This window comes from Gouania willdenowi, chromosome 8, assembly GCF_900634775.1.
Source record: "Gouania willdenowi chromosome 8, fGouWil2.1, whole genome shotgun sequence".
NCBI lineage: Eukaryota > Metazoa > Chordata > Actinopteri > Blenniiformes > Gobiesocidae > Gouania > Gouania willdenowi.
In genome coordinates, this window is record NC_041051.1 from 26549616 (window position 1) to 26565188 (window position 15573).

At 39.4% G+C, this 15573-nt stretch overlaps 2 protein-coding genes across 2 annotated transcripts; both read left to right on the forward strand.

The window, feature by feature from the left end:
- Positions 1–1757: 1757 nt before the first annotated feature.
- On the forward strand, positions 1758–6365 carry nol12 (nucleolar protein 12). Its single transcript, XM_028455729.1, has 6 exons — positions 1758–1925; positions 3059–3164; positions 3260–3308; positions 3384–3529; positions 4362–4483; positions 5985–6365. The coding sequence occupies exons 1-6, from the start codon at positions 1816–1818 to the stop codon at positions 6178–6180; spliced, it is 729 nt and encodes a 242-aa protein (XP_028311530.1). The 5' UTR covers positions 1758–1815; the 3' UTR covers positions 6181–6365.
- Positions 6366–9662: 3297 nt separating this feature from the next.
- LOC114468957 (serine/arginine repetitive matrix protein 2) lies at positions 9663–15573 on the forward strand. Its single transcript, XM_028456143.1, has 7 exons — positions 9663–9908; positions 10577–10722; positions 10870–11033; positions 11386–13453; positions 13705–13822; positions 15330–15401; positions 15559–15573. Exons 1-7 carry the CDS (start codon positions 9663–9665, stop codon positions 15571–15573), a joined length of 2829 nt encoding a protein of 942 aa, XP_028311944.1.

The following is a 15573-nucleotide window of genomic DNA, read 5'->3' on the forward strand; positions in this document are numbered from 1 at the left end:
TTTTGTCAGTTTCCACAAACACAGATGGAAAGCGTTGTACTCATTTAAACGTGCTGATGATTGTATATACAGTGTACATAAGAAAACACACAGAAGTAGATCAGAGGTTTAGGCTTTTGTTTGAGAGGAAAAAAACTGAAGAAAATGTGCACAAATCCAAACATGTCAGAGTCTGCTGCAGGAATCAGGGGAGCAAGGTCAAACGGTAAAGTTAAACTACCCTGAAAAGTTGGTACTCTGCTCTCTAAGAAGGATTTGTGTACAGCAATGAAAGTGGAAGTCTTCTCCACCTTCTCTAATGTAAATCTCAAGTTAGATGGCCTGTTGTAAAAATATATTTTATCAAGTTTTTAGTATATCTTTGTGATCTGTCAGATTTTACTTCTATTATTTGTTGTTTTGTTTTGTTTTTTTTTTCTTTAACGCCCAAAGCAACACTTCAGTACTTTTTTGTTTCTGCGTTCAATTTAATTTAATGGAAATGTCATTTATGCTTTGGAGAGAAAGGGCAGCTTTAATTGTCGTGTAAATGCTTCCCAGGGTCAAAAAAACGAGATGTCAGGGTATTTTTTGGGAAATGATATACAGCAACAATTTCACGATCAACTCAAAGTATAATCTGGGGTTTACTGATAGTTAAAGGTTGGTTAAAATACACAATTCTGCTTGGGCTGGTCTTTTCTTTTTAAAAAAATTGTTACTTTTGTGTCTGTTTTTGGTCAAATTGATGTTTTTTTTTTTTTCCCCCCTCCCCGTTTTGTAATAAAACAACACGACAGTCTTTGGCATGCTGGAGTGTTTCATATGTTTATTAAAGACTTTCAACAAATGTCAACTTCAATGTCCATTTATTTTATGATATTTATAATCCACGTTAGCCTTATATTTTTCATCAATCAACGATATTCTCTGATTCTCTCAGCAGGACAATGCATGGCTTTAGGTGTGGACATCAGATTTGTGGCCTATAAGAGATGCATATATATATATATATGTATGAGCTATTTTCAATGAGTCAGAGATTTTAACACTTCATAATGATACTGTCAAATTGTTTACAGCTTGTGAACACATTTTTTGGGGAAATTGGACTTGAATGGGGTTCATTAGTAGGTTCAATCTTTTGACAAAACCAGTACACTCATAAAAGTATTAAAATAAAGTCATAATCAAACTAGTTTGTTCTTTTGATTGATCTGTTTGAATTTACAAATACCTTCAGATTAACAAAATCAATGCTACTGTGTACAAATGTAACCAGGCTACTTTTACCTGCTTGGATATATTTAAAATAATTTTATTTTATTTTTTTCAAACAAATAAAAATCTTGTCTTTTTTCATAATTAAAATGTATCCGAGGTAGTTGATTTCTAAAACGCATTGAGTTTCATGTGTCAATATTACAGATATTTCCCCCTAAAAGATTTATATGTATTTTTAAGATGTATATGTATATGTGTGAATAATCTATGAATATATAGGCATTTTAAATGTATATGTATTTGCATCATTTCATGAATTTATTTGAACACATCATGTGTTGACGTTTATAGTTAGTGTGGAAGTCTAAGTGAAAAAATCGGATTTTTATATCTTCACCAAAATTCTTCAGGAACATTTATATTTTTCACACATCAAACTAACTAAGTTAACGAATTACGTCGTAACTGGTGGACTAATCAACAACAAAGCCCACATTTATATTGTCTCCGTAAGCGGAACGTTTCATATTCAACAGTGCACGTTTCTACCCGGACTTCGCCGTGAGAACAGGAAGTGAAGCTTGGTGTGTTTTGTAAACTCACGTGTTGAGAATGAAAAACAGTAAAAAACCTAATAAATCCTCAAAAAAAGGCAAATTTAAGCCTGGATCCAAGAAGAGAGAAACAAAGTGCATTGTAATGTTTGACGACAAAGACAGACAGTGAGTTTTTATATTTAATCATTATTTCGGCCGCTCCTCACATTTGTGTGTATCTTTGTTTTGTTTTTTATGTTTATTTGACTATTTGTTAAAAGCGTTTTTAAAATGCAACATTTATAGCCTATATTTCTGTATTAAATGTTTCTTTTTTCTTTCATACAGATTTTGTAGCTTTTCTTACAAACTTAATTTCTTCCATATGATCATTAATACTGTTGTTTTACCATTAATTGCACATGGATGTGTTCTGCTCTTCTGGCTATTTTCCCCTTTATGGGACTGATACATTATTACAATATATTGTTTTTGAGTTGGCTGTAGCTATTGATACGGAAACGTATTCATACATTCAGTCTATGCACACGCAGCGCCCCTCGTTGGCCAATTTAGGTCACGTGATAGGTGCACCACGTGACTTAAAGTTCTGTCATTTTTATGTTAGCGCATATGTATTATTTTATTTTAGCCCTAACCCAGAAAATACCCTAAAAAAAAAAATGTTCTTTCTTTTTTCGTACATGTATTTTTAAAGGTGTAATTTGCCGTGTTAAATATGTTAAAATAAAAAATATATATATTTGACAAAAATGGGATTCAAACCCACGGCAGCGGAAGGAAGAATTCTTGAGTCACTCGGCCTTATGTAGTAAAGGTCCGGAAAACATAGCCATAGTCCTAGGAATTCCTTTTGGACCTGAGAATCTGCATATTGAAACTTTTAGCTATAACATCCAATCCATACACTGTCAAATTTTTTTTTAATTTTTTTTTTTTAACTTTTATATTATCAGGTTAATCACTGGAAACCGGTTCTGATTTACAGTGTCGACCTGGATAAGAATAATGCTGTCACCTTAAATAATAGTATTTTGGCACTTTTTTTTTGACATTTATATATATATATATATTACTACATTTAATTTTAAAAAAGGTTTAAAGATTTTTTTTTTTTTTTTTTTTTTGGTGAAATGTGTTTTTTGAAAAGTTTAAAATCTTGACGCTGGGGTTGAGCCTTTAGAAACTAGCTCATGAATGTGTAGAACTGGTAGAGTAGCTCTTACTGCCTACTTTGAAAAGAGACTAAACACTTAAATAAAAAGTCTGGGCTTTTTTTTCTCTGTTTTCTCTTTCAGGGATTTTCTCACAGGTTTCCACAAGCGAAAGGTGGAGAGGAGAAAAGCCGCCGTGGCAGAAATTAAAAAGAAAATCAAAGAGGAGCAGATCAGAGTCAGAGAGGAGGTGAGTTTATATTTAAAGTGTTGCATTAAGATCATCAAAGTGTGTGAGGAGAGAATGTAACGACGTTCAGTGTTGCTTTTTTTTTCATCACGCAGAGGCATAAAGAATATTTAAAGATGCTGAAGGAGAGGACGGAGGCTCTGGGTGAGTTTAATACCTTTTAGTTTATCTTTATCAAATAAAGATTTAGTACAGTAACAATATTGTGTTTTCCAACAGAAGAGGCAGAGGATGCTCTGGGAGACGCAATAACTTCCACAACTGAGTCGGTGCAGTACGACCACCCCAACCACACGGTTACCGTGACAACCATCAGTGATCTGGACCTGACTGGGGCTCGTCTGCTTGGACTTGAGACAGAACTGGTAACAAGAATGTGATTGTATCTGATCCGAGGGCCATATTATCAACATTCATGTCAGCATTAGAATAATGACCAATCTGAGCATTAATACAGGGTTTTGTCTTTGTCTGTGGTTTTCTTGTTTTGTCAGTTTTCACTCATTGTGTGTTTTTTTGTTATTTTTTGTGTTCCTGTTGAAATTTTGTGGGGGGGGGGGGTTTCCTGCATTTTTGTTGTCGATTTGTGTGTTTTTTGAGTTCATTTTCTGTATTTTTTTGTCATTTTGTGTAATTTGTTGACAGTTTGTGTGTCTGCAGCTATTCTGTAATGTGTTGATGTTTTTGTATTAATTTTGTTTAAGTGGTTGCTGTGTCTGTCTTTGTTGTCATTTTGTGTTTTATTTGTCATTTAGTGTATTTTTTTTAGTTGTTTGTGTGTTTTTGAGTACTTTGTGCATTTTGCTGTTGATTTGTGTGTTGGGGGAGTTATTTTGTGTATGTTAGACTTTTTAATGTGTGTTTTTGTGTTTGTTTGTATGGTTTTTATGTACCCCGAGTCTAAAATAAAGCTATCTATCTATCTATCTATCTATCTATCTATGTATTATTTTGGGCTTTATATTCCTTCCATCTTCTTGAATTACAATTTTTGGGGATTTGCTATGGGGGCTGCAAAAAATTAGACTGAGGGCCACATGTGGCCCCTGTGCCTCCACTTGCCCATATCTGGTTTATGCATCGGTAAAAACTGCCTAAATGTTGTAAAGTGACAATTCTCGCCTTTCTTGAGCTGGAGGGAAAATAATCTTCCAAATGTTGGCTTCAACAGTAACATTCACAACCTCTCATTTCAAGGCTAATGCACAGGGTGAGGACGAAGACAAAAAGTGTGAAGAAGAAACAGAAAAAAAAGAAGAAGAAGAAGAAAAGCCAAAACCAATGCCAAGAAAAGCTGGGAATCCAATCGTCAACAAAAAGTACGTGAGCTGGTCTCAACATGAAAGTGTCAGTAAATTTAGATCTAGTTCATTAGAGTTAGTTCTATGAAATTCAATTTTCTAGCATCCATCGCTATCTTTCATCTCACAGAGCGACAGGTTCACAGACGATCAATAAATGCTTTTACTTCAAAAAAAACAAAAACAAAACCTCATCATTGTTCTGTCAGAAAAGTTAGATCTTATCTCCTGCTGCTGGACTTGTATTAAATACATGGGGGATTAATGGATTCCATATCTAATCTATCTCACACCAGCCTGATCAATAGAAAAACAACACTTATAAACAAAAAATCACGATTAATAGCATTGATTTAAGCCTTTTTTTGTTGTTTTGTCCTGTGTAGCCGATTGATGAATCTTTGATTGATCGATCGATGTTTTAACACGTCCCTGATGGGAAATCACTGGTTTACAGGACCAGCAGTGGACGATGCTATAAATGCTAACTGCAGTAAGGTTGTCATTCCAATTTTTGTCTTTTTTTTTTTTCTAGACACAAGATTGCATCAATATCTTTTATTTTATCTGTTTTGTTTTTTTTTCTTAGCACACAAACAAATTCCATGGCTAGCTCCATAGTTAGCCGCTGCTCATTGTTTTAATGCTTCTGAAAATTACATCATGAAATCAAAACGTGCATTTAATAGTCTCCGTTTATGAATTTAAGCCTTTGTTTTTGGATTTGTCTTATTTAAGTCTCTAAGAAAGGGTTAGGGTCAATTATAATTATAATTGCGTGATTGATAATTAATTAGAATTATGGCATAATTGAAGTTTTAAAAAACTGTTGCTGTCTTTATTGTAATTGAGTTCAGATAATTGACTTTGTAATTGTAATTGCCATGAAAATTCTCTAAAAATTGTCAAATATAATTTAACGCAACACTTTGGAACCATGTTACAGTTCCATGTACAGTTCTACACATATGTAGTTAACAATTATTAAAATATGTTTCATATCAAGTTTTCCCACATTTTACCATTTAAAAAAATATTTAAATCAAGAAATATACAGGTACTGACACAAAAAAGGCTCAGACTCCCACACCATAAATATTAAAAACTGTATTTTCATTGATTAGGAAGCTTAACAAGGTAACCAATAGATATGAAATGAATTAGATGATAAATATTTGTTTTTAGTGTATTTTACAGCTTATTTAGGACTAGTTATCATAAGAGATGCTAACAGAAAGCTAACACAAGAGGAAGGTGAACTTTTTTAGGTTATCTATTTCAGGCTCAGGAATTGTGATTAATTGTAATTGAGATCGTAATTGTAATTTACTTTCTGAGGATAAAAAGTAACTGTAATTGGACAAAATGCTGTGTACTGTAATCGTAATTCAATTGTAGTTGAACATGGGTAATTGAAAATGTAAATTTTCTTCAAAGAGCTTTAGTAGTTGTTAACTCAATAACTCCTCTGTGTGTATTTTTAGTGATTCGTTTGTTTATTGTGATCTCTTCACTGCAGGATTCGCTCCCTCAACACGGCCCTCAGCACCTACACCAGCAAGAGGAAGAAGAAAGGGAAGCAGGAAGGCCGAGGCGGACGAAACCGTCCTGCAGACAAGAGAGCGTCGGTCACGGAGGGGAGAAGCAAAGCCGGGAGAACCAGCAAACGACAGCGACGCCGTCAAACTGGGAAGAAGGGGCATCGTATCGACTGAGCATGTGTGATGAGCAGAAACGAGAAGACGTTTGCTGACAAAACGTACTAGAATCCACTGTTTATACTCCTGTAGAAGTGTGTGAGCATAAAGACTGTTAAACAATACTGTGGGAGTTGTATCTATTTGTGAGATGCCTTTAATATTTTTGTCATTTTGAATAAAGGCTGTATTGTCTTTTGGTATTTCAGTGTTCTAATTGTGGTTGCGTGTCCTGTTGTTTATAGGAAACCTGACGCTTTAGTCAACATCCTGTGTAAAACATGAGGAAACAAACCCTGGCCTCTGTGTTTCCTCACAGCTAAGTGTTACCTGCCTGTAAACGACAGCACCAGTGTTTCCCTACGAGCATCTTTATTCCAGCCAAAGGCTTGTTCTTCATGTTCACTACTTTTCCACCATCTTCTGTTTATTTATTTACGTTAACCCGAGCCATCGGGGGACCCAGCTGTCACCAGCAGAAGCGCTTCATTTCGCTTTCTAAAGCCCATGATATTTAATACAGCCACTGTATAGAAGAACCAGCTGGCCACCAGCGCCATGTTGGTTCTAGGTCTGCACTCGGCCAGTGTAACGCTCCGTTAACCTGGAGCCACAATGGCTGCTGCAGATACATCAGTTTCACTCGCTGGATCAGCCAATAGGATTGATCGGAGGGTTTAGACACCCAGGAAGATGGAGATCATAGTGTAGAGGAGACATGTGCCTGATGGGGGTCTTTGAACACATCACCGTCCTCCTCCTAAAGGTTCACTCGGGCTGCAACTGAAACTCTATACCACTTTAATAAGGTAATTCCATGTTTTATTTCATCATCACATTTTTAGATGCTGATAAGTTTGCATGTAACTTGGTGGTGGTGTGGTTACTGTACTTATTAGTTTTACAGTTTGGACTAAATTACCATTCACTGTCCTTAAGTCTGTCAAATGTGAGTTTGTTCCTAAGAAGCCTTACAGCAGGGGTGTCAAACTCCTTTTAGTTCAGGGGCCAAATACGTACAAGTTTGATCTGAAGCAGAGGTGGGGAATTGAACAGTTTTAACATAAGTGCTACTTTGCATTGCCATGTATATTTTATGTATAGTATATAAGGGGCAGTAGCTCAGTCCGTAGGGCCATGAGTTGGGAACCAGAGGGTCGCCAGAACCAAAAATACAGAAGTTGTTCTGGTAGCTGGAGTGGTGCCAGGGCACTTCTTGAGCACTGCCGAGGTGCCCTTGAGCAAGACACCGAACAAACCCCAACACTGCTCTGGTGTGCTCCCTTCATAGTAAAAGCAGCCCCACTCTGACATCTCTACATTAATGCATGTCCACAGGTCCTCTTTGTGCATGTGTGTGATTCGGGCTTACAGTATGTGCGTGAGAAGCATGTCCCTAAATTAAGAATGTAAAACACCGAAAAACACGAATTTCCCCCAAGGACTAATAGGCAGTGGCTATCCATACAGTTGCCGTATCAATCTACCGACATTCTATCCATATGCAGCACCCCTATTTGGCCAGTTTAGGTCACGTGATAGGTCAGCCATTGGCCAGTTTAGGTCGTGTGACTAAGACTAAACCTTACCCTAAACCTAACCCTAAGACGCTGCGTATGTATACTTCGGTAACCATACCAATAGCACCAGAGGTTGTCTGTCCGGCAACCGTACAAATAGACACTTTTGGAATACTAAAGTATTTCAAATTTTAAAAAATAAGGTGCTGACAATATCCAAGCAGTAGGTGAAAGGTAGTAACAATATTATTTAAATTTGGGGAAATGCTGTCAAATAATTTGAGGTTTGAGCAATTTTTTTTTTTTTTTTTTCTTTTTTTAATATTGTCAAAATTCCTGAGCTGAAGTTCCTGTGAAAATTTCCCAAATATTTTTTGCCCTTTTCCAAGCCTACATAACCCTGGTTCTATGAGTAATATGAGTGAGATGACTCACTATGGGATATACGCCTCTGCGTCATATCACAGAAGCCCTTTCTCATAAAGCCAACCTTATTGGCTGGTGAAATGTATTAATCCGCCACAGGTAGTCCTGCCCACTATAACTAGAGTGGGCGGAGAATACATTGGCATTCAATAAGCAAACCTCACTCAGTCGGCAAGAAGGGTGGTCTTTGTGAGACATCTTACTCATATTACTAATAGAACCGGGGTTATGTAAATAACCTAAAGTTCTATTTCATAACTTTCATTTGATGTCTCACTATGGGATATCGGAGCTCCTGTATTGCAGACAAGCTTGTTGCACGCTACACCAGCCCGAAGGGCAGCAACAAACCGATCAGGAAAGGAGAACCACCTGTGCCACACACGGAGCAGAGATATCCAGACGGTAAAACCGGACAAAGGTGAGGGGCGAGGACCAACTCGCGTCAGCACAAATATCCTGAACAGACACTCCCCTGAACAAGGCTCAAGATGTGGCTAAACCCCGACTCGAATGTGCACGCAAGCCTTAAGGCGGCTGCAGACCCTGACTTTAAAAAGCCAAAGTAATTGCCTCCACTACCCAGTGTGACAGGCGTTGCTTATTAGAGAGAGCAAGAAAGCCTTCTGTTTGTCAATCAGCTCCTGCAAAAATGACAAGATCACTCCCACGGAGCACTGAAAGGGGATGTGTCCCGCCTGGCAACACCAATCCTCAAACAACTTTCACTTGCAGTTGTACAGCGACCTGGTAAAGGAAGCCATAGCACTCTGTATTGTGGAGATCACACACTGTGAGAGACCCACGGCCGGCAGATTGCACCACTCAGAGGCCAAGCCCATAACGCCAAGTGCACTGGGTGAGGTTGAAGCCCGAGTCCCCTCCTCAAAGTGAGACATCGAAACGAATGTTATGAAATAGAACCACAGCTAAATTATTTGGTAATTTACACAAATATTTGTGTTTTTCTCATTTTTGAGTTTGGCATATGTGCCTTACAGTCAATATTGAGTTTCTTGATCATTCGGTTTTCTAAGCTATACATCTCACCTAACACCAAATGCAGACAAATAGCAGATTAATTATACAATATTACATAATTTAAGGCCTAATTTCATCAAAGATCCTAACGTTAATCAGAACAAATCTCTTGCCAATATTAATACATATGATAGTGTGAAGGAGGCATCATGTCAAATAAATTTCAATCTGCAGATTTAGTCAACAAATTAAACCAAGTAAAATTCCAAAAAATGAAGTTTCAGAAGATTAAAAGTAGGACTAAATTGAATTTGATGTGAAATGAACACTGCTTAGGCTACTGTCCTTAAGACCTGTGAAGTTAGAGTACATCCAAGACAGCTGCACCGTGTGTAGTTTTTAAATCATCTTTTGCTTTTCTGTAGATTATACAGAACAAAAAAGGCTTGTGCATTAACATTTTATGTTTCCATTCTCCTCCATTTGGATCTTAATTTGCAATATACATCCTCTTGTTTCTAGTTTTCTCTCTTGGGATGAAATGAGAGACCATAAATCCCCTGCATACACATCATGCCCCTTTCCGATGATGAGCCCATCTGCCCCAAGTTTCAGCCCAACATCTTCGACCCCTCCCGCTGCCATGACTGCCTGCGTCAAAGGCGTTTGCACGTCGGCACAGGCGAAGGCGCCGAGGTACCACCTCAACAGAAACCCACAGCAGAGCCAGAAGTCAGATCTGCCTCCAGTCCATCGGGCAAAGGGCTGGCATTAACACCGATCCAGTCCCAGGCAGAGGACAGAGACACTAGTTGCAAGGTAAATGAAAGGAAGATGGGGAGAGAAAGGAAGGCTGATGCAGTATGATACGGTATGTACTGAAAGATGAGATCAACAGGAGCCTGACAGGTCAGCGGCAGGTGAACAGCAGGAGTTGCAGCCCAATCCACTAAAGCAGGAACACCCCATCAGGTTGTAAGCCGGTCACTTCTAGGTTTTCATAAAGGTTCCTTGGGGTACACACACACAACAATGTTGAACAATTGGACTAAAATACCTCCTAAACAGGACAGCAGTATTGACTTCTCATGTAAATATATAAACCTTTGTGTCTCTTACTCACTGCATAGGAATTGAAACCAAACTGGAATGACACAAGGGGTTTTACAGAAGTTACAAGATGCTGACATTTACCTCCCGTCTTGGTCTTTCTTAATAAAAAGAACACAGTAGTTCAAGAAGAAGGTTAACATGACTCAAAGTAATAAATTATTAAGGAGGAAAAGCCACAAGCTAGGTCGGATTACAGAGGTGTAACCCTAATCGACAAGCAGACCTTACAAGTGAGTGTCTGTCACAGAGGACAGAGAGGGCAGACACCATTGAGCAAACCTTCCACTCTGGGAGGTCCAAATCCATGTCACCCGGCTTTCCTGCATTTTTTGTGAACCCTGATTGGCGTGTCACTTCCTTTGTTCTCCTGTCAGGAGGATTCTGATGGACAATCAGTGATCAGCAGCTACTGCGACACCAATGGAGGCCGATTGGGTTTTGAGGAGTCTTCTTTGTGCATCCTGAGCCCTGACTGTGAGCTTTATATTTGTGATGGTGACGACGACACCAGCACAGACAGGTAAACGATAAGACTGAGTCCTTTGGGGAATTCAGATGGTACACCTTTAAGCAACTGAGTGCTTTCCAGATTTGAGTGATAGCTCAAAGCAGTAGTATCCCAGTCATGCCTGATTTTTGATCTAGTCCTTCCTCAATGTCCGCTCAGCTGTCGTGATTACCAAGATTTTAACACAGAGGAAGACTACCTCCCAATCCGCTGGAGATCAAATAAACTCAACATGACCCGACTCGATCCTCCGCCTCACCGACCGCACACACGAGCTTGGATGGATGACGCTCGGAGTCAAGACGGATTTAGCAGACGCTCAGGTACACTAGACATTCTCCTACTTTTTTTTAAATCAAGCAACCAAAGTTGCAAAAAAGAAGATGAAGAAACATCATTAGAAGAAACAAAATAAATGTACACGTTACGATTCATCCCTCACAATTAATGCAATTAGTCACTCTATATCCAATTACAGTCTCAGGTGTTCTTTATTGGCAATACTACTTGCTGTTGTCAGCTGAGGTGTCAGAAAGCAATTAGAGGTAATACAATATAGCTTGGTTTGTGAGAGGATATCACAGCTGTTTCTGAGCAGGTAAGCGTTGAGTTGGGGATATTTACACCTCTTTCTATTCTGGTCCAAACCTAATTTACAAAATGGTTTCCATCCAGGTTTGAAAGAAGACCGGGACAGACGAGAAAGTGGTTACTTTTCCCTCGGCAGAGCTGCGGGAGTTCGTTCAGTTCGTGATAGCAGCCCACCTGGTCCTTTTCGCCATTTTGAGAAAGGCCACCCCATCTTCAATAACAGAAGCATCGAGCCCAAAGATACTATTCCCTTCAGAAACCCTATCCTTGGTGTGGCCTCTCATAGACAGATACCAGAGGCTTTTGATGATGAACTGCTTATGGAAATTCATCCTCCTGATCCTTATGAAGTTGCAGTTGAGGTTGAGGCTCAAGTCGGCCCTCGCTCTCCAAGTCCTACTCCATTCAAGCAAGCCGAGTCACTGGTCTCAAGGAGCCAAAAGGTGGTTGGGAACTCATTCAACCGAGGTAGCCCCACGTCTCACCTTTCATCTCATAAACAGTCAGGCCGGTTTGAGTTCTCCAGGCCAGGCTCAGCTCTGCAGTCTCGCTCTTCTTCCCCCTCACGAGGAAGCTTGGTACCCTTTAGGCGCACTGAATCCAGCATTTCCCTTAGCAGACGTGACATTGACAGCAGAGGGTGGTCGCAGGGGGCAAGTGGAGGATACAAAGGGACACCGCAAGGCACATCTGGACGACGTGGTGTGTCAGGGACTCTTCCAAGAAATTTTAAATCCTCTACTGGTTCAGTCAAAACACAATCCAACACAGTTTCGGATTTTAGAGGTGCCTTACGGAAAACAGAGTTAAACCGTTCCACAAATGAACGAAGTGAGATCAGAAACTCATCTCCCCCAAGGAGAGACTACAATTCTTATGGCCAAATGTCTCTTAAAAAAAGTGAAGTTACACGTAGCATATCGCGTGGATCCAACAGTCGCAACTCCTCTCCACCTAGAAGATCTTCTGATAATCTGAGAGACAGCCGGAGTTCCTCACAGACAAGAAAAACATTTGCGTCGTCTTGTCGTTCCTTTCTTCATAAATCTGAGTCACTTCTTTCTCTGAATGAGCGTGGCCACCAGGGACGCTGTGGGTCACCCATCAGAGAAGGATATGATATTGAAAGCCAAGCTCTAATGCGTTGCCAGTCAGGTAGTAATGGACTTGATGATCAAGAACATGAAGTTGTCAACATATCTTCCCCTAGGCAAGGATTTGAGACCTCAGGTCGCCCTGTGGTCCGTAAAACAGAAACAAAGTCTCATGGAAGCACTCAAGGACGAGAAAGTCGTTCCTCCTCCCCTGGAAAACGAAGGAGTGAAACACCAAGTCATCATAGCCTAGGAAACTTAAACTCTGGTGGTTCTTTGCGTGACCGAAGTAAGACCTCCTCACCTCCAAGGAAAAACTATGAAGCTCCTACTCAGTCTGTGCTGCATAAGTCTGAACTATGCTGCTCTACCAGAGGTCACGATAACTACAACTCATTAGCTTTAAGGAAAAGCCATGATCCATCACGAAAATCAGAAACCAGCAGCTTTCCAAACTGTAACAATCAAAGTAGCCGCAACTCATCTCCATCTAGAAGAGGCATCAGTGAATCAGCAGGCTACTCAGTCCTCAGAAGTTCCCCCAACCGAGAGTTCCATCAATCCAATCAAAGAAAAAATGTAGAAAGTAACATGAAGTCATCCTCTTGTCGGTCATGGAAAGAGTCAACATATTCACTTCGTAGTTCCTCTATATCGCATGCTGCCACCACTTCCAGACAAGTCACAAATGGCAGAACTGCTTTGGTCACTTTGAAAGCACCAAGAGGCTCTGAGAGTCTCGAATCCAGGACTGAAAAAAAAAGCCATTTTGATCGTTTCTCATCTCCTGAGGACAAAAGATCCTCTCAGCGCACACGGAGCCCTTCACCTTCACCTCAGATCCAAATACAACAGTACACATCTTCACAAAGCTCTATGGAGTCTTCGGAGTCGGGTCAACTCTCAGGTGCATCCACTGGGCGGAGCAGAGGGGAATACGCAACGATGGCAGATCTGCCAAATGTCAAACGGGTCCATCAGAGGGACGGTACGAGTCACGCTGGGAGGATGCAGAATCAACAGACTGGTCGTAGACAGGAGCTCTTTAAACCAGCCAGGTGAGACCATTACCTCTTATTATAATGAAATTAACACAGGTAATTAACAACACAGCATCATATCCAATTCTAAGCTTTAGTGACTTGTGTTATCCGTCAAACTGCAATCAGTAATAGTTTTGTATTCAGCCAGAGTTAGTGTCCTCGTGGAAAGTAAAGAACTTGTGGAGCAAATGCTTCTCCCACGTCACTAGCATCTTATTAATTTCATGCATAGATTTTTGACTGATAGCTTGTTTGTGTTTTTTCAGCCACTCCCTGAGTAAACACCCATCCAGGGAGTGGGAGGATGCTGGAGATACTGAGAGGGAAAGGCATTACGCAGGTAGTGGGTATCTCTCCCGAGCTCACTCCTCTACCTCTCTACAGGTAAGCAGGGGATGTGGAAAAGTTGAAGAATTAATAAAGATTTAGAAAGTTTTTAAACCAAAAAAGATACCTGAGAAAAACACAGACAGGAGCACAGACCCTTTAGTTGTTTAGTGACTGTATTTTCTGTCTGGCGATGAGTATTGATTCATGCTGCAGGATTCACAGAGAAATAAAATCTTTCCTACCTACTATGGGTTTTGGTAACAAGTGAGCATCTTTTAGAAATCACATGGTACCCAAGCATCATTGCTGATTTCTTTACACTTTATGTCACAAAAGCTCGAATCATCTCCATCTGTGTGTGCAGAGAAAAGATAGATGGGTGGAATTACATAGGATGCAGTACTTCCACTGTGTTACATGTCAGATGCTAATATGATTAGCAATTCTGTTATCATGTTTGTCAATATAAAAAAAAATATACAGATACCTACAGATAAACCCCTAAGCCAGGGGTCACCAACCTTTCTGAAACTTCGAGCTACTTCAAAGTTACCGAATAATCTGAAGGGCTAGTTTGCTATATACTGAAAGGGAAAAATAATGATGGATGACGAGAATTAACTTAAAAAAGAAATACTCAAGTTTCTCTTAATTAATACAACTGTTTCATTTTTAAATGACCACTTCTGAAACAATTTCATAGGAAATAATAATGTTCCTATTTTACTAGCTACTAACTACTTTTAACCATAGAAACGTGTTTTTACAATTTAAGAATCAAGTCAATTTTTTATAAAACTCTCTTTTCTGTTTTTTTTTTTTTTAAATTACAATCTAAACAAAATCTGTAACAAAATCCTGTCTATGATAAACATTTAAAGATGGTTAATTTAATACAAACACTATTTAAAGTATAACAGTATTTAACTCTATTAAGTTACTGACTACGGTTGTGTCTGTTTTCTGTATTTATTTTAGTGAGTTTGAAGCCTGACAAATAAATCTGATTTTAGACAGGGCTACCTGGTACCCACATGCACCGTGTTGGTGACCCCTGCCCATAAACCAAACCAAAATATGACAACATGGTACCATAAATGATGGACATAACATAAATTACAAAAAATTGTAAGTTACAGTGGAGTTTTCACCTTGATTCGCTGGAACTGAAGCATCGATGACTGTTTGTTCTTCATTATGGGTATTTGGAAACAGTGGTCAGTCACCCACACATTATTTGAGTGAGAAGTAGTCATAAGTTGTGACAGAGTACGGTTGTTTTACTCAATCACTGATACTGTTACAGTAGTAATCATGCTTAACTAGACAAATACTGATTATAAACCCGCTTTCACTCCCAGGCGTTAAACCCCTACACTGGCATGCGCTCGCTGCCATAATACAATCAGTTCTGTTTCTGCTTGTGGTTCCCACCTGAGCTGATATGTTAATGCTTAACCCTGCTGTCCACGTACCACGAAACACTTTGGAAAAAGTCTCATTTCTACGGTCACTTTGACATTGCTTATTCTTATCGACTCAAGCTGATTTTTTCCTCCAGAGATCTGGCAGTCCGACTGCAGACGAAGGCCATTCTAGGAAAGGTAACGACCACAGGATTGTACGAATGCAGGTACGTGATGCTGCTTGCATGTTTACAGTAAGCATATCCGCTTACAACATGCAATGGCGTTTTTTTCTGCTGCTCTCATAATTTACATGTACACAAGCAACCTTCAGCCCCCATAGTTCATTGCAGGGTTTTTTCTGTTCAGCTTGTCAAACTGCAGGTTTCTCACTGTTAA